This window comes from Hydra viridissima, unplaced genomic scaffold, assembly GCF_058129835.1.
Source record: "Hydra viridissima isolate aposymbiotic clone 2 unplaced genomic scaffold, HvirCarnegie_v1 scaffold_11, whole genome shotgun sequence".
Lineage (NCBI taxonomy): Eukaryota > Metazoa > Cnidaria > Hydrozoa > Anthoathecata > Hydridae > Hydra > Hydra viridissima.
Genome location: NW_028324310.1, coordinates 14,110,613 through 14,130,093, shown reverse-complemented (window position 1 = coordinate 14,130,093; position 19,481 = coordinate 14,110,613). Strand labels below are relative to the sequence as shown.

The window sequence follows — 19,481 nt, the reverse complement described above, 5'->3', positions numbered from 1 at the left end:
CCTAGTAGAAATAGTTTACCATTAAGTTTCAATAAGACCGAGCAACTGCTCACACGATAAAATTGATTTCTCATTGATTCACTGAGACCAATGTAACATTCATACCATAGTATACACGATCACCTGACCTCAACTTTATTGATCAACTCCATGGCCATTCCTCCATTAAGGAACTCCAGGAGAAGATGGATAAATCTTGATTGGATATTCCACGCGAGTTATGCATGTTTGTCGAATCTAAGCCTAAATACATCAGAGCATGTCACAACGCCACTTTAAATACTGAAATTTTGTTGCTCTAATACGTGCTTGTTTAAATATACAGTAGGTAACTGCATAAGCGCTCGAATGTGGTCAATATTAAAACCTAAAATCTTTGATCCACAATTAAATAATTCTTCTTTTTGATAAAACAGCATTACATGAAGTCTATAAATGGAAACCGGATTTGCTTATGAAAATGGATAAAAAGGGTCCTAAATCTTTTGATCCGTTTAATTATTAGTAAGGCTAATAAAAATTCAAATCATTGTTATCTAAAAATGCTTTGAATTCACGGTTGTAGTTTAACATCTTTTAGGGCTATATAGTGGTCACTCAAGACCTACACAATAGTCACACAAGAAAATACAGCTGCACAACAGTCATACAGCTGCATGCAAGTGCAGAATGTTGAAATATTCTATAGAGTTTGCTAGCAACTACTTTATACCTAGATGCAGAATCGTTACTTTCTGGAATATTGCAGCTTGAACAAAACAGCTGACCCTCATCTCATGCAATTCTTCTTTTAGATACTTTTTATACAATCTCTGCAAAAAATACTTATCTCTTTCTTCATTGCAATATTACAATAAGACCCTTTCCAAACCCACATTTAAATTTAATCAACGATTATTTTTATTTACGAGTTTCAACGGTTAACGGCAATTAAATGACGCTACAAAATTTGTTACAATAAATACAATCACATGAAGAATAGTTAAAAACTAACGAAACTAATTAGCTTATATTATTTAAACTATTTGTACAGAATAAATATTATATTTCTGAATTTATTTTATGCAATTGTCTTCATTTTAAAATAAAGGCGCGGTAATTCAAGGGAATTTTAGAAATTTACGGCATTCACGCCAAAATGTTAAAAAGCATAAAATTCACGGCTTTCGTGATTTCGTGAGCAAGCAGAAAAAAAAAAAAATTGCGATAACACGTGTAATGCGCATCTTTACTTTTACGTAAATTTACACGGATATGCAGAAGAGAATTTTTATTTTCGCTGTTTTACAGCAGAAAGCCTAATAAATTTTAAATCTACACAAAAATAACGGTAAAATTGCACAAATCTGCGTAAAGGATTTCAGATTTAGTATTTTAGTGCACTTTTATTGCACTGCGGTAATGCCAGTGCTTATTGTGAGTTTTTACTAGCCCTAATCATCAGCAATGAATCTTGTAAGGATAGTATTTTCTAAAATTATTATCGAAAGAAGCTCTTTGCAACCTTAAACCATCTGTTTGCAACTTTAAATCATCTGTTTGCAACTTTAAACCATCTGTTTGCAACTTTAAATCATGTAATAAAGTAAATGAAATACAAGAAATAAAGAAATCTTAAAAACATAAAAAAAAAAAAAGACTACGAAGCATCGTTACTTTAAAAAAAAAAAAGAATAATTGATAAATCTAAGATTTCAAGTTTAAATAAAAACAGTACAAGACGCATTCCTAAGACTAAGAAATCTCAAAAGCTCTTCGCCATTTTTATAATAATGAGTTTTTTTAAATCAAATTACATGGAAAAACTTCGTCTCCCTAGAGAAAAGTAGCGTATAAGAAGAAATCGGGAATTTATTTTTTAGAGCTATCACACAGCCCGCTTCACATACACTCAAAAAAAATTAGAAGCATTTATAGACAAGATTTGCTGTAAAATAAATACAAATAAACAAAAAAAAAAAAAGAAGCCGTTGAGGACATAAAAAAACCTGAGATGAAACATGGGCAACCAAAATTTTTGGCTGTAGATTACTTTTAATTGGTATTGATTTTACGGTCTTAAATGTGGAAAAAATAGAAAATCTTGCTTTATTTCAACAGAGCAGCGTATCTAAGTTTCTTCTGTTAAATCTTATTGAGGTGATGTTTTCTGTTTTTCTTATAAAACCTGCTAAAGTTAAATTTTTAAAAAACTATCTATTTAATTAAGATGAAATTTATAATACATCTTGTTTATTGCATAATATTTAACGAATTAGCATATCTGGACCGTATTTTGAAGCTGTAAAAATGGAAAGATCTCTGTTATTCAGTACACTTTTTATTTGTTTAATAAGATGTGTGATATTTTTTTTCCCCTGAAAATTGTTTACATGAACTTTTGTTTTTATGTTTCCCCATCTTCATTGGGCCTCACCTGCAAAATGCTCAGCGGATTTTCATATTTGATAACAAACGGTGTTTCCAATTCTATCAGTTTTCCCAAACAAACAACCGCATAGGTCTAGGCTAAATCAGGTTAGAACAGAATTTAGTCTACCGAGTACTATTTTTGAATAAATTTTTTAACTTCAGGAATATTTTGTGTTGAATAAGTGTAGTTCTTAATACCTAAATTTTTTTCCTCTCTTTCATTCAGACTTTCACTGGTGCAGAGTTTAGACATTCCATTTTCGCTAATGTAATTCCACAGAACTTTTTCTAGGAATTTTTGTTGTGCAATACACTTCATTACTTGTAGAAAATGATTCATGATAACAGTATTCTTGATTTTACTATTTACTATCGTTCAAAGTAAAATGCGACTCATCGCGAACGATTACTTTAATGTTCTCCTTTTTGCTTTAAAATGTTAGTAACTAATTTCGAAAAATAATGCGTTTGGTTTGGGCCTGATTTTTTGTTTTTTTTTTAACACTTTTTTCTTTTAATACCAATCTCAGAATCTTTTTTCATTGTTTTGCTGATAGCTAAATTTTCTTCTTAATTCCCTGTAACTTATGGCCACCTTACCGACAGTTGCGCGTTTTAGCGCTTGACGAACTTCAAGTTTCGTAACTGGGGATCTGCTACCCGAAGCTGTCTCTCTTAACAATAATATTATTCTCAAATCGTTTTAGAATACTATCAACTGTTCTTGAATTCTGTTTAAGTTCAAAGTTTGTGCAGATTTTTTTATACAGGCATTACAAACTCATGGAAACAAGCAAACTTTACGAAAGTCAGTTATTTGTAAAAAGACAATCTTAGTTAGCCTTTGTACACCATGCAATTTGTTACACGAGAGATCTGGAATAACTTTTTGTTTAGGGGTTTTCTAAGCGGACCATAATAGAATACGCGAAGAATACTTCTAAATTGAGGAATTTATGTCGATAAATCTTTTCAATTTATTAACGCAATAAATAAACGCCCTTTTATAAAATTAAGTTTCCTAGATATATTTTGCATTTAAGAAATTTATTCCTGTGCCATCATCAGAAATGAGAAACCTACTTATTACAAAGTAGAAATGGTAGCTACAAACAACGGTCGAATAAGATTCTTTTAAATATTCACAACGCTATTCTTTCTCTCCTAGAAAACTCATATTTAATATTTAGATTAAAAAGATTATGCTAGAGCTCATCTTCAGGGTTATGTGTATTTTTATTGCCACCTGTTTCTTGAGATTCGTCAGCAGATTTACTATCGTCATCAGGTTTCGTTTCAGAACTACTTGAATCAGTTTTTTCATTTCCTAACTCAAGCACTGGTTCATCCTCAGCAGGTACTTTTTTATTTTTTTTGCCTTTTTTGGTGGGCTCTCCAGATTCGTTAGGTTTGGGTGGTTTTGGATCTGATTCGCTTTGTTTAGTAGAGTTATTAGTGGCAGTTTTCTCGGTTGATTTTGTCGTATTTGAAGCTAAAATAATGGGAAGCTTAGGTATAACATCGAGAATAAAAAACTTCATGCTAAGTTTTTCTAGACGAAGGTATTTTATCAAATTTTACTGGAAAAAAAATGGAGGAGCTTACCTGACTTTGGTTTTGGTTTCGGGACAAAATGTTTCGCTTTGTTAATTAAGTACATCAGTTCACGGTCAAGTTTCGCTTGATAATAATATATATCTTTGCTAAGAAGAATAGGTTTCTTTGTTGGATCACTTCCGTTCTGTTTTTTCCACGTTTCCGTGAACCATTGCTGCGAAAGAAAAACTATTACTATTACTTTTTTTTGACAGATAAAATATCTTTCAAAGATGTTGACATTTTCAAATTAAAAAGCAAAAAGCTTTAATTGCGCGACGTTCAGAATCAAAATTTTTTTCCAATACAAAGAATAAAATTTTCATAAAATTTATAACTAAACTTTCTTTATGGGCAACATGGTACAACTTACGCTTGAAATGAGTAAGTATATGTGTACCGCCTCTCTCGGCTACTTCTTTCAAAATCTTTATTCTGTTTTTTATTAATTTTATGAATTGTAAAACATTTCTTTTTTCAACTATATTATTTCACTTGCACAACGTTGGTCTTGATCAACGTCAAGTTGCACGAGTTTTTATTCACCTAGATAATCAGAGTTACACAGAGATGCAAAGTTAATCAGAGTTACACAGAGATACACAGAGTTCGCGCATAATGCGAACTAACCACTTTGGCCTGAAGGTAAGTTGATGATATTGTTTCGATTTATTTATAAAAGGAATTAGATGGCTCTTGCCATACTTGCTTATCCTTCCAGACGCGACGTAAGGTTCAGAAACCTAATCACTACGCAATTGCCTGCCACACACGGCGTCTTTAAGATACAGGCCTTGACGGCACGCTACTATATCTTTCTGGAGGCCGATCGCGTATAACTAACTTTAAATGGTATGAGATTATTTTTGTGTTGCGATGCTGTCTTTCCAAACATAACAGCTAGCTGTCTTTGTATACATCCTCCTAAATCCTTTAAAAAATTTTCATCATCCAGTGTAAGAAATACAGAGTCTGATAAACTAGATTTAAAGAACATGATCTTTTTCGACTTGATCACATCAAGGGAAGACTCTTGCAGAGTAATTATCTTATTGTATACTACATAAATAATAGTAATGTTGTTTACATTCCAATCGAAAGAAGTTTTAAGTGGTATTGCAAAGTTTTTGGTTGGTATTAATAAGGATTTAGCATCAACATCGTTTCACCTTGGATCGTCTTGTAATATTCCTATTCTTCCATCAACTAAAGCATTATCAGTTTGAAGTATTGGTCGGTCTTCGATAATGCGTTACTTAGAGAATAAAGATGCTTACCATTAAAAAAAATGTATTACTCGAAACATAAAATTTACTAACTCTTCTGATGTAATTACTCGTGCATTTAAATATTTTGCAGCATCCTGGTGCAGCCGTCTTTTTAATGACTATAAATTACCGAGTATTAGAACTTTGACAAGAGTCACTTCAAAATTCGGATTACAAGAGAGTATGGAATTTTTAAAAGATGTTTTAATGAGTATCGAAAATTCACTACGTACACGTATATTGCTGGTTGATGAAGTCTATATCAATTCTACATTAACTTTTAATGGGGTATATTGTTTGAAAATTCTGCCTATCAGCCTGGTGTCCTTGCCAGAACCATGTTAGCTATAATAAAAAAATATTTATTTTGGTGGACCGGGGTTATACTTAAAGTGATTTCAACCAGTCGCCTAGAATTTTTTTTAAGCGATTAACGTACACCCCAAATCAAAACTGTTATCGATCATTGCTGATGGAAATAGGCTAAATGAAAGATTTTTCAAAATAGTAAAACTGAAGAGAGATCTGGTGCAGTGACGACAAGGACACATTTTTGTTGTTTGATCATGTTCATGTTATGAAATGCATTAATAATAATTGATTAACTGAAGAAAATGGGGTATTAGTTTTTGCGTTTAATGGTAATAAACGTATAGCAAAATAGAGTGATGTAAAAAGTCTTTATGAGTTGGAATCTCTTAAAGCTGAGCAAATGGAAACTTCAAGCTCACCAAAGCCAATTGAATAACAGAAAGCTTGTACCTGTTTGAGAGTTTTCTATGATGGAACAACTGCTGCACATAAGAATCATTGATTATGACGTTATTGATGATGTGATGTTGCTGTTGCCAAGTTGATGATGCTATTGGCAACATCAACTTGGCAGCATACACACGCACACACAGTGGGTTGCAAAAATATAGAGTCAATTGATTTTTGATATCATTTTTTTTGTTTCTTTTAAATTTAAAGCAAACAAAAAGTTAATAACTTAAATTGTTTTAAATTTTATAAACAGTGGTTTTATAAACAAAATAAGAAAAAAAACTTTTTCAAAAAAAAAATTTAAGAAACTTTTTTATGAGAAATATATACAACTGTTAAAAAAAAAAAAACAAAAAGAGAGAGCAAAAAGAGAGAGCAAAAATATAGAGTCAGGGTGCATTTTAGTACTTTGTATGCGCACCACGATCTTTCACACATGCACGAACACGTCTAGGCATAGATTCAACTAGTCGGATGCATAATTCTCTTGGAAATTCATTCCAAAACTTTTCTAAGGCCTGCTGTAACTGCGCAACAATGGCTATGCTTTCTTTGACCAATCTCTTGTTTATCCAAGCCCAAATGTTCTCGATGGGATTGAGATCTGAAGAACGAGCTGGCCAAGGCATGACCGTAATGTTTTTCCGATCAAGCCACTCTTTAACCAAGATTGCAGTGTGAGCTATTGCGCCATCGTGCTGAAAAATCCATTGTTGTCATCTTCCGTAAAAGTTTACTTTCGAGGGTCTATTTGTAGCTGCACCGGTTAATTCTGCCATTATAAATGTTGTATGACCCTGTTTCTTTATGGGAGAAGCATCCCCATATTCCAACTGATCCTCTTCCGCCTTGTATCCTTGGTACACAAACACTCTTTGAACTTTTCACCAGCCAGCCTCTTGATGATTAATCTTGACTTGCGATTTATTACCTCAAAATTGGATTCGTCACTGAAAATGACTTTGGCCCAGTCTTCTACAGACCAGTGAAGTCTTTCTACACCACTTTAATCTTTTTAGGCAATCTGAGACACGCAAAAGTGTTTTTCGAGCAGCAACATAGCAATCTAAGCCTTTCTTATTTAGGCATCTTCATACAGTCCATCTACTAACTCTAACGTTACCAGGTGTATTTATGAACCCTTCAGCAGGTTTGCTGTAAGAAATTTTAAGGTCTTGTCTAACCTTTCGATAGAGGTAACTTTGGTCTCTTTAAGTTAGCTTTAAAGGCCTACCAAGTCTTGGTAAATCTTTGACATCATTATGTAGCTCATGGTTTTTCAACATTCTTTGTACATATGTAAGCAAAACATTTTTACATTTCTTGTTGGTTTTTTGTTTTATCTTTTAGCAGACCTACAACTTGCCATCGTGCGTTGTCTGAAACAGCTTTTCTGCCTATTTTTGTCTTTTTACTTTACCAAATAATTACCAATGCAATTAACTCAAGATATAAAAATGATAACTTAATTTTATTTTCGCAAGAACGTTTATATAGTTAGAAAGAAATCAACCACCAAATTTTAGATTGCTCGGATAACATTTCAATGAGATATTTCAACTTAAGTTGTTAAATTTTAGTTGACTCTATATTTTTGCTACATTAGAAATACAGGTATGTTCTAATTGTATTAATAATTACTCAAGACTGGTTAACCTAACGAGTTCGAATTATATACCATTCAATAGAGAATCAATTAATTAACACATGTAATACGCTTTTAATCATATAATTTGTTGGTTTCAAAGATAATTTTGAAAAACACAAAAATTTCGCATAAAAAAACTAGTGACTATATTTATGCAACCCACTGTGTGTGTGTGTGTGTGTGTGTGTGTGTGTGTGTGTGTGTGTGTGTGTGTGTGTGTGTGTGTGTGTGTGTGTGTGTGTGTGTGTGTGTGTGTGTGTGTGTGTGTGTGTGTGTACTAAGAACTATAAACATCAAAACCTCTGATGTCAAAGGTGAGCATACCTTAGTCTCATCACTTATTTTTTCAAAATCTTTGAAGTCTTTTTCAGTGTATATTTCTTTAGAATCAGGCATTTCACTAATAGATTTTTGCATCATTTCAGTGATATTCAAACTTTGCAGCATGGCAGCTATTGCTTTGGGGCGTTCTATCTGCTCATCCAAACGAAATTGCAACTCTTCAGCAACTTTTTTTAGTTCGCTAAACTTCTTTTTAAAAGTCTAGAAATAAAAGTAGGAAACCAGTTTAAGATAAAAATTCAAAGTAAAAAAAATCAGCAAATTGTGAAGAATATAATTCTTGTTATATTAAATAAATTCTAAAGGTATGCCTTTTCATCAGCCTCAAAACCTTCCTCTTCCAGCCAAGTTCCTGCAACATTAAAAGCCTCTTCAATACTTGATCGTTCTTCCTCTGTGGCAAGAGGAATAATATCTTCTCTAGAGAGCTTATCTTTGAATGTGTATATGTAATCTTCTAGTATATTCTGGGCTTGCTCACGAGCTTTCTTGGCCGTATCACGAGCTTCATAGTCTTTTATTCTAAATGTTTATTATTATGATTTAATAGGATTTTTCTTACATTTTAAAGACCTATTTTTATTAGTTTTAATTCAACTTAAAACATACTTATTGACAGAAGTCTCATAAACATCATTGGGAATTGCAGGAACATCAGCACGCTCATAGGCTAACACAATAGGTTCTTTCACAATCACTGGTTCTGCAGGCTTTGCTTCTGCAGTAGTATTTTCTGCTGTTTCATTCTATGAGCAAAGTACAGAAAATTAAAAAATAACAATGTTTTTTGTTTACAATTTGAATATATTTGAATAAAAAAAAGTATAGTAAACTATAATTTTTACAACTTTAGAGCTGGTTGCATTAAGGGTTGTAGAATTGTTGGAATCTGGAGGCTTGATGTTATCATTTGTTTCTGATTTCTAAAACATATTACTTATGAATAAAATCCTAATTCCAATATCATTAAATAAAACTTTCTGATATCATTTAAAATGTTTTAACATTTCTTTCTGGGTTAGTGATGATGTAACAGTAATAATTTTTTTAAATAGTTAAGAAGCATTGCAATTAGAAATTAGCCTTTTGCACTCCGTTAACAACTATAAGTCAATATTGTAACCTTTGTAACCCTGTTGGCAACTATAGGTTGCCATGGTGTACATATTTTTTTTTTAATTAAAAAAAAGTCTAATAGAGCATATGCAAACAACTACATATCAGTAGCACATGATAATTGCAACAGTTTGAATGCATTTATGTCTTAAAATTTATTTTGCAATTTTCATATCCATTTTAAAATACATAGTTTTTTTTTTTTTAAACAAATTGAAGAGAGTTTTGAACTAAATGAAAATGAAGACTAGATTATTTTCAATAAATAAATAAAAAAAGAATAATGAAAGTTAGAAAGAAGTAATAATCAGTATTCTCATCAAAATTTCAATAAAAATAGAAAAAGAGTAAAAAAAGGTTGAATAATCAGTATTCTAGTGATAAATCAAAATAAATTTTTGTAGGGTTTAAAAAACAGAAAGTTATTTAGTAGTTTAGTTGCTCAGCTTCTGAAAATTTTTTGGATGATGAGTGGGTGGATAGTGAAAGATACTCCAAGGACTGTAAACTTTGACATTGGATCACACAAAACTGGCCTGCAAGTTTCTTCAACAGCAACAGAACCTATCCAATTTTTAAAATCATTTTTTAAAGACAAGCTGATTGATGTAATAATAAAAGAAACAGAGATATATGCAAGAATCAAGCTTCAATCAAAGATATTGCCTAAAGATTCAATATGGAACAATAGCCGTGATGTACAAAAGGATGAGTTTTTGGTTTTTATAGGAGTGATCTTGAATATGAGAATAATCCATCATGGTAACATGCAAAAGTATTGGTCTACTAAACACAACTTCAGAGCTCTGTTCTTTTCTGATGTATTTAGAAGATCCCAAATCAATCATATATTTAGGATGTTACATCAGGATCCTGGTCCCACTAACTTAAAGATACATATATAAAAAGTTAATATTTATTCAGCATATATAAATTATTATTTTGTCCAATATTTCATACCAAACAAGAATATAAGTGTAGATGAATCTATAGTAAAATTCAAGGGAAAAATCCTTGCTGATTCTGTGACATCATGTGTATAACTTTCTTCTTTATTATGGCAGCATTACTACAGAAAACCTAATAAGATCGGATTTGCCTGTGAGTATGAGAATATCTCTCCTTTTGTATAAAAAATTTTGTAAAAGATTCTCAACACTCAAGGATACCACATGTTTATAGACAGTGTTATACTAGCTTGCCATTTGCTGAGGAACTCCTAAAAATGAAATGTCGTCTAACCAGAACTATTCAAACAAACAGGAAAAGAATTCCAATTAGCATCAAGAAATCTAAATTTTCTAATATTAAAATATTGCTGTAAGAGAAAGAGGAACGATGATTTTAGGCTGGAAGATTAAATGGGTTATAATGATGCTCAGTAATTCTGCTAAAGCTATGACATCAACTGTTTTCTGAGTAGGAAAAGATGTCATCCAATTGGTAACAGAAACCAGCCATGGTTTGAGACACTAAATATATATATTGGCTATGTGAACTGTGCAGAACAACATGCATCCACATACTACTTCCTTAGAAAGCCTTTAAAGCAGCAGAACAAACTTTTTTTAGCGGGATTGAATTGTATTTAATAAATGCTTGCATCATATACTAAGTTAAAAAATTAAAAAATAATGAAAACTCTGCAAGCCATTGGAATTTTGTAAAGCTCCTGGTCAATTTAAAAAATCAATTAGTTGAAAACTCAAATGAGCCTTGAAGTAGATCATCTACTTCGAAGGCAACTACTTCATCTGAAGTACAACTTGACAGTCTGGAAATCCGGAGTGCAAAGGGTTCAAACTCATTTTTAGGAATACACTTTCATCCTTAAGGTTCTCGTATTATTCCTCATATTTAATGACTCCTACAGATTTTTAATAACTTATAGAAAATACTAATTACCTTTTCATCGCTTTCTTTTCCATCTTTTTCTTTTTCCTCTTTTTCAGGTTCAGTTTTTAAATTTTCTGAAGTTTTGGTCTCTTTTCTTTCTTTCTTTTCATCTTTAAGTTCTTCTTTTACACTTTCAACTTTTTCATCTTCTGTTTTTGAAGATCCAAAAAAACTGGACAATTTAGAACCCAATTCTTTTCAAAATAAAAGAGAGAACAAAATCAACTAAGTAATTACTTAAGTAAATATTGAAAGATAAAAAATCTTTAAAAAAAAATCTAAAAAGATAATCATGTTGCCACTGCCCATTTTAATAAAATAAAAAAATTTAAAGGGGCTATGGAAACATGCTCAAAGAATAATCAACAATTAAGTTTAAATCTTTAATGAATTATTTAGTATTTATAAATACTTATTTCATTGTTTATCAAATCAAGATTTAACATAATGCTTAAAAGCATTTTTAGGGAACTTTTTTAAAACCTTGTATATTTCATCATGGTGATGGTTTTATGTTTCTGGTGATAGAAATTGTTTAAGATGGTAACCAAAACAGAGTAGAGTTTTGTTTAAAGTAGGCTATGGTATGTTACATAGCCCACACTTTAACTTTAGCATTTAACTTAAGCTTAAGTGCTTTTATAGAATAAACTAGATTTATGTTAGCAGTCAAACCTTAGAGCATTTTTCATGGAAAAAACATTATTTATCAAAACCTAAGTATTTATCTTAATTCTTAAAAGAAAATAACATTTAAGATAATTACTGGCAAATGTTGATTGCTCTTCTTCAGCAATAAGCTCTGGTGTCTTCTCAAAATGAGCCTCAACCTATTAAAGTATTTTTAAAGATTTGAAGAATTTTACTTATTACTTATTGTTCTTTTCAGATCAAACAAAAATATACTTACATGTATGCATTAAAGATTTACCTTTTCCACACTTAATATTCCACTCTCATCAAGATGAAAAAATGCTTTAACACCTTTGGCATTTGCTTTGGCATTTTTCTTATGCGCATTTTCAACACCAGTTAATGTTACATGCAGGACTTCTCCAAGGTCAAGTGAACTAAAATAAAATGGTTGAAGAACAATAAAAAGATTATTATTTAAATTAACATACCCCATTTACAGCTGAAATTTAAATACAAAATTGATAATCATAGTAGAATTTAACATTTCAGGTTAAAAAATATTTTTGAAAAATTACTACAGCTTTTGCGCTTTCTATATGATTTAATAAGGAGATATAGTTATAAAAATTAAATACAATAAAAATGTATCAATAGAAGGAATGAATTTGAAACTTTTACATATATATGTATATTTATTTAAATATATAGATAGGTATAATTTTTTTACAGAAATATAAAGTTGATTTATTATAAAGATGTTTAATCAAACACAAACATGCAAAAAATATAACATAAAAATATAGATCAAAAATTAAAATACCTTTTAAGTTTGTCAGAAAGAAACGAATGATCACCATATGTAATATTAAACTTAAAATCACTAGGTTTTTTGTTAAAAGTCATTACTTTCTTCTGAGGAAATGGATTTAGTCGGTTGTATAGATTTCTTGTAATGGAACGAGGTGTTTCATCGTTATCTCCAGATCGAAAGAATTGAACCTAACAGCATAAAATTGTGAAGATTACTTGATACAGAAAGAAAGAAAAAACAAAAAACAAACTTTTAATTGTTTTTTATAAAACAATGTTTTAAAAAAGATGTACACAGATTTTAAAAAACATGAGAACAGCTACTTTTGATTAAAGCAGTTTATTACAGACAGGATAAATATTACTTTAAAAAAGGATTTTTTCTGCCATTTACAAAAAAACTTACATCATAAGGGAAAAGATTAAGGTCTTTTACTAAGAATCGTTTCACTTTAAAACCAGCAGATAGATCAGCTGCTTTGTAAACAGATCCTAGAAACAAAAATTTCTGCTTTAAAACCAAAATGTTAGTAAATAAATTAATCACAATGTTAACCAAAAAGATGACTTTAAGAAAACTTAGACTGGGTGTTAAGTAGATCAAAATTCCTTAAATGAATAAAAAAAAAAAAAATTAGCAGATTAAAAACATACCAAGAGCAGCAGCCTCATCTGTGTTAATGTTCTTAGCCAAATCTTGCCTAAAATTCAAATATTCTTTGTTTTTGAAGTTTTTAATATTTAAAAATTAAGGAATAACAGTTAATATTTTAAACTTTAACAAAAATTGATAAAGTTTTTTATTTTTGACAAAATTATACAAAATCTTTACATTATAGAAAAATATTTGTAACTATTAACAGATTTGAAAATAAAAGAATTTATACTAAACAGTAGGTCCCAATATTTTAATTACTTCTCAATATTGTAATATATTCTAATAAATCTATTCAAGAAATTTTAATACAGATTAATAATCTCACAATTTTGTGATTTCCAGGAGTTTTTCTTGTACTTTTGGAATTCTAGTACCACCTCCCATCAATACAACTGCTTCTATTTCTTCCTAAAAATGTAAAAAGTGAAAGTTACAAAAACAGACATTAAACTATTTCTTCAATTTCTAACAACACTATTATTATCTTTTAGGACTGTGTATTTATTGAAATTTAGTATAAACCTTTACCATTTTAATTGAAGAGGCATCCAAAGCCATTTTTATTGGGTTCTGAATAGAGTCTATCATATCTTTACAAAGTTCCTCCAATTTTTCTCTGGTCAGTTTTACACGAAAATCTTTTTCTTCAAATAAGTTCTCAACTTGTGCCATATGATCAGCATTTGCACTTAGAACTTGACGGACACGCCTTGCTTCATTGAGAAGTTTTATCATGGCTCTTGGGTTTTTTGTGATATCATTTTTAAGTTTATGTTGTTCCTTTAACAAGAAAAAAATTAGAAAACAAAATTAAAAAAACAATTAGTATAGCATATATCAAAAAGAAATATTGATTCCAATTTGATAGTAACTGATTAATAAGCTTCTGTGTATATATTTAAACTTCACAAATAACTAAAAAGAAACAATTGAATACAAATTAACAATCACATACTTTAAATGCTTCTATCAAGTAGTCTCGTACTCTGAAATCCATTTCTAAACCTCCCAATGAAGTATCAAATCTATATGTATATATATGGTTTATTAGCAATGAACATTAACAGTGGCTGTCTTTCAAATTGGTAAGTAACTTATTGAAATAATAAACAAAAGTAAAAAATATATCTACTTACCCGATACCTTTAACAACAAGTTGTGGTACAGTTTCAACATAACCTCGATCTTTCACTTTTGTTGTACTATACCCTATTGAAATAACTCATTTTTAAGTTTCTGAATATTTTTATACGCAATAAATGTTTTCATTATACGCTATCTTGTGAAAAAAAAACTCTGAAAAACCTATTTTTAAAATATCAAAAAGTAAAGAACAGGGTATTTTCGGATTAAAAAAGTTAGAATGGTGGAATTAATGTTGCATTTATATTTGTACAAATTAAAATATTTACACAACAAGTGTGATACTTTGATATTAAGTCAATAAAAGCACAAGATGGTCGTTCAAAGATGGTTGTTCAAATATAAGCTATGAAAAAAAAACATTAAAAAAATTATAACACACCTACTATGGTGGCAGTTGCATGAGAAGCACCCATATCAAAAAACATCACATGCTAAACAAAAAAAAGTTAATATCATCTTTATAATAGAGAAAAAGAAACAACTTTAAATAAAAATAATAAAAATACATCTTCAAACCTTCTCAGTTTCATTAAAAGACGAAGCTCGAAATATTCCATAATTTAGTGCCACTAGAATAAAATAACATAACTAAAAAAAATTGAGGAGGTAAGAAAAAGTAATCTAAATTTATTACAACTTTAGATTACTTTGACTAAATAAATATGTATTAATATTTATTTAGAGTCTTTAATCACTTTTAAGCTTCCGATATCAACATACACATACCTGCTGTATTGTCATTCATTAACTGCAAAATATTTAGCCCTGTCATATTTGATGCACTAAGAAATCCAAAAACAAAACTTTTAGTTTAACACAAATTTTAATGTCAGACATGCTTTATAAAAACAGTTTTAGTCATACATGCTTTTTGTTAGCATTTTTTTAAAAATAATTTTATTTCTGTTATTCATTATGCTTTTACACTTTACTGCTGAGTAAAGTTTTGAAAACTTACTCTAAAAGAGCTTTTCGCTCAGCTTGAGTGAAGAAGACTGGAACTGTTAAAACACAATCTTTAATTGGGTGATCTAAAAAAAAAAAACCAAAAAAACTTTATTAAGGGACTCTGTTTACTTAAGAGAAAATTCATGCTAAACATAATATACCTGCAAAGTTCTCTGCAATTTGTCTTGTTGAATTAAGTATCATTGCAAAAAGTTCCTCTACTGAATGCAGCTGATCACTAAGAAAATAAAAAAGATTAAAGTAGAAACTATTGCTATTCCATTAATACTCACACCATTTTTTATTGCTGAAAAAAAAAAAAAAAAAAGTTAAAACAATCAAACATACTCATCTCCCTTGAATAAAACAGTTCCTGTAAAAAAAAAATAAAAAAATGATTTCCGCTTTTATAAATAGAACATACAAATTATACCACTTAAGCAAATACCATGTAATAGCATATAAAGCAAATATGAACATTGAAAACTAATTTTTACCTCTAATTTCATCTTTATATATTTTGTAATATGGAAACCTAGAAGAAAAAGAAATCATTCCACCATCTAACCACCATTTAGCAACATAATTGTGGCTTGATTATACTAAGATAAGACCAAATATATATTAAAAAAAACAAACTGAAAAAGCAATCAACTTGTTATATTAGCTAGTTTTACTTGGAGATCAAAACTTCATTTCATAAAGTTGTAATTTAATAAAATTAAGCTTTAATCTTAAAGTAAACTGATATTAAATCTGGAAAAATGTCATTAAACTTATGTTTTAGCCCTTGGCAAATAATGCAGTACCCAAGTATTTAATATATGAGCATCAACGCATGAAATAAAACATTTTGAAGCCACAGAATATGGTAGTAAACACCACAGTAAAACAATCAGTTTTTCTGTTTTATGAAAAGCATCCACAAAATTTAAGTTTTTATGACCCTATCAAAAACCTTCCCATCATCAAACCTTCATTTCATCACTTGAAACTGTTTCTACCAAAAAGTAGAAGCAATTTTAAGCAAAAGTAACTTTAAAGAAATAGTTACTGTGAACTTACCAAAACCTTCAACAAAAATCAGTGAAAAACATGTTTTTTGAATACAGTTAGAAATGTTTTACTTTCTATTTGAACAAACACATTTTTCACAGTTGTCTATAAAACATTGGTGGTCATAAGAAAACCAATGATGATGGTCAGAGTTAGACTTACAAGATTAAATTATTGTAAGAAGAGAAATCCTTTGGGAAAAAATAGAAACAATTTTAAGTGAAAAAAGTAACTTTGAAGAAATAAAGAAAATCAAAATTTTTTTTAAAGATTTAAATCTAAAAAATTAATACAAATGATTTGTCATACCAAGGTTGCAACTTTGACAGAGAGTGTTGTTTTTAAGGGATATTTTAAATTCTAGTTTTGATGTTTATAGGTGCTGTGTCCATTGTTATTTTTTGTAAATTTACTATGGTGTTCAATAACATTTTAAAACAAATTTACCTTTTTTTATACGTCTGAACTGCTAAACTATCAAACTTTTTCCCAAGAATATGCATAAGGTAAATATAAGCATTCTGTGGATGCCTTATAGACTAAAGGAAAATGAGTATAGAATATCTTTACTTGGTATTTATAATCAGAATAGTACAAAAAATAAAATGGAGGAAGGGGGCATTCACTCACTGCTGCAACTGCAGGATCACTAAATAATCTTTCACCATCTTTTATTGAAATAACAAATGGTGTTTTTCGCCTGGATTCTCTATAAAATAAACCATTAAGTTTAATATGATTAAATCAGCAGTATGATGTAACAGTTGTTTGACAGTACGGAACTCTTGAAAAGGTAGACTAGGAGATGGGCGCCGGCAGGCAAGGGCAAGGTGGGGCAGTTGCCCCCCCCCTGGAAAAGCAAAATAACAAATTTTGATACTCACAAAATTTCTTTTAACTGTTTATTTCGATATCTTATCAATTTAACTCATTTATAGTTTACTCACCGTAATGTAAATGACAACAGTTTAAATGAAATATTACTATCGAATGCAATGACTTCCACGATGGCGGAAGCTTTTTTATAAAGGCATTTTTTATATTTTTAAAAAAAGATGTTAGAATAAAAGTTTTAAAAAAAATATGATAGAAATAGATCATAAAAAAATAAAAAAGGAATAAATAGAAAAAAACATTAGATAAAGGAGAAGTATAGAAAACAAAAAGAAGAGAGGAAGAAAAAAAAGGAAAATAAAGGAAATAATAATAAAAAAGAAATCGAATTACAATAACAAGGTTTCATACGCAAACAAATAAACTTCGAACTAACGAAGAAAGAATTGGATGCACTGATCAAATTTTTTAAATTATTTTTTAATGTGTGAGTTTCATTTACTTTTTTATGCTGTTGTTTTTTTGTTTGTTGGCAAAATGTTTCTTGTTTGTATTGTATTTTTATTTATTTTTTTCCTATTTATTGTGTTATATTCATTTTAATAATATTATTACCTTGTGTTTTTTGCTAGCTAAATGTTGATTATTATAATTATATATATTTAATTTGATTAACTTGAATTAACCTGCTGCATTTTAATTTTTGTTTTGTTTTTTGGAATATGTCTAATTTGTATTTAATAAATCAATGCTTTTTAACTAATCATTATAATATTATATAATTTAGCATTATTTGGTATATTTTAGCATTATTAGCATTATGAGCGTTTGTCTGGGCTTTGCATGCTGAGCGTGCATCGTGAAAAAATACGCTCCAGAAAATCTGAGTTTATGGAACAAATTGTAAATAAGTTTGGCAGTGAACGCAAACGACTACAATTTCTATTTACTGAATAACAATGATTTAGCTCTTGTGTTTTTAGTTTTACATTTTCTTTAATTTTCTGTTGTCACTGGTCTAATAAAATTAATTGATTAATTGATGCATTTTTGTAGTTTTTGAAATATCACTTTTGAATTTTATTTTGCCCCTCCTTGAAAAAAATCCTGCTGGCGCCCATGACTAGGAGTTAAATATTAAAATACTTTAAACACTAAAAATATTTGCTGTTAACTTCAGTTAAATAAAATTACTAAATCAAAAATTTGATTATGCTAAAGAGTATGCAAACAAAATACTTATTTAAAGCCATTTCCATGGGAACACCAGGCTAAATTAAAAAATAAATTAAAAATGTAGAAGAAAAATTGTTTATATAATAGATGGAAATATGTAAAAATTATCTTATAATGTGTATTTTAATTATGTTAAAAATTTTGCATTAAACTTTATCAAATTGCACCTGACATAATTTTTTTTTTTCTGTAAAAAGAAATTACTATATTAAAGATAAACATTACCTTTACAATAGCTATTTTAAGCCATTCACTTCCTAAATCCACTGACATGACAGCAATAGAAGCTAAAAAAAAACACACCCAAAAGACTTGTAAAATCATATGTAAGGTCATTAATCAATAAAAAAAAACTGCTAATAGAGCATATCAAAATCACAACTAGCCTACCTGCTTTATAAAAGCATGAAAACCAAACAAATAACCAAATGTATTTTAATGCACCACTTGTTAGTATCATTTTTTGTGTGGCTGAAAAAAGCAAATAAGTAACTTACTTTGGAAAAAAAAAGGCACAGTTACCTTACAAGAAACAGTTACATTATCTTATCTACGTACAGGTTAATATGTACTTTAAGTGCTACTTTTGAACATAATCAAATAAAACCAGATATGAAACTAAAAAATATCAATAACATAAATGATATCAGTAACATAAATAACATAAATTGGATAAATTGAATATAGTCGTAGCAATTTATTCAAGTCATTCGTTTTACTAAAAAGAAAAAAAATGTTAGCGTACACACACTGGTTTTTAGACATACGAGCACAACAGTTTCGGACCTAATACGATATCAACAACATTCGAGTTTCGCGGCGAGCGGTGATTGGTAGTTATTCACGTGATATATGAAAAATACATGAAGAATTTTGTTCTTTGAAAAAAATCAAAAATTATCATTGTGCTGAAAATGTAATAAATATTTGGCGCAGCAATTATATAGGAATAACTAGAAAGAAAAGTTACAGCAACAATATTTAAAGTGGAAGAGTGTAAATAGACAACTGCTGATGTCATATAAAACAAGATTCCTTTTCCTTTTTTAACTTTAAAATTGATTAACTTTGTAGATTATTTTTTCGCAATGTTAAATGTAAGGAAATATTCTAA

The 19,481-nt window shown here is 29.4% G+C and overlaps 1 protein-coding gene across 2 annotated transcripts; it reads right to left on the bottom strand.

Moving 5' to 3' along the window:
* Window positions 1-3,357: 3,357 nt before the first annotated feature.
* On the bottom strand, window positions 3,358-19,130 carry LOC145191044 (hypoxia up-regulated protein 1-like). Of its 2 annotated transcripts, none has more exons than XM_090066156.1 (28): window positions 18,758-19,130; window positions 18,593-18,654; window positions 18,371-18,402; window positions 16,928-17,006; window positions 16,745-16,836; window positions 15,739-15,776; window positions 15,590-15,614; window positions 15,403-15,479; window positions 15,252-15,324; window positions 15,020-15,075; window positions 14,810-14,862; window positions 14,673-14,724; window positions 14,284-14,356; window positions 14,103-14,172; window positions 13,676-13,927; window positions 13,473-13,555; window positions 13,144-13,190; window positions 12,896-12,981; window positions 12,500-12,678; window positions 11,975-12,113; window positions 11,810-11,873; window positions 11,053-11,237; window positions 8,877-8,954; window positions 8,641-8,777; window positions 8,343-8,553; window positions 8,014-8,232; window positions 4,018-4,183; window positions 3,358-3,904 (listed from the first exon to the last, which is right to left on the bottom strand). In XM_090066156.1, the coding sequence occupies exons 1-28, from the start codon at window positions 18,825-18,827 to the stop codon at window positions 3,618-3,620; spliced, it is 2,985 nt and encodes a 994-aa protein (XP_089922282.1). In that variant the 5' UTR covers window positions 18,828-19,130; the 3' UTR covers window positions 3,358-3,617. The 2 variants fall into 2 exon arrangements, with proteins under 2 accessions (XP_089922282.1, XP_089922283.1); XM_090066157.1 differs by having other exon boundaries at window positions 8,880-8,954.
* Window positions 19,131-19,481: the final 351 nt, after the last annotated feature.

Coding starts and splice junctions, on each gene's coding strand:
- LOC145191044 (XM_090066156.1), bottom strand. CDS start 18,827: ATGATACTAACAAGTGGTGCATTAAAATACATTTGGTTATTTGTTTGG. Junction 12,982..13,143: donor AGATGAGGCTGCTGCTCTTG/GTATGTTTTTAA, acceptor TTTTGTTTCTAG/GATCTGTTTACAAAGCAGCT. Junction 11,874..11,974: donor GAATATTAAGTGTGGAAAAG/GTAAATCTTTAA, acceptor ATACTTTAATAG/GTTGAGGCTCATTTTGAGAA.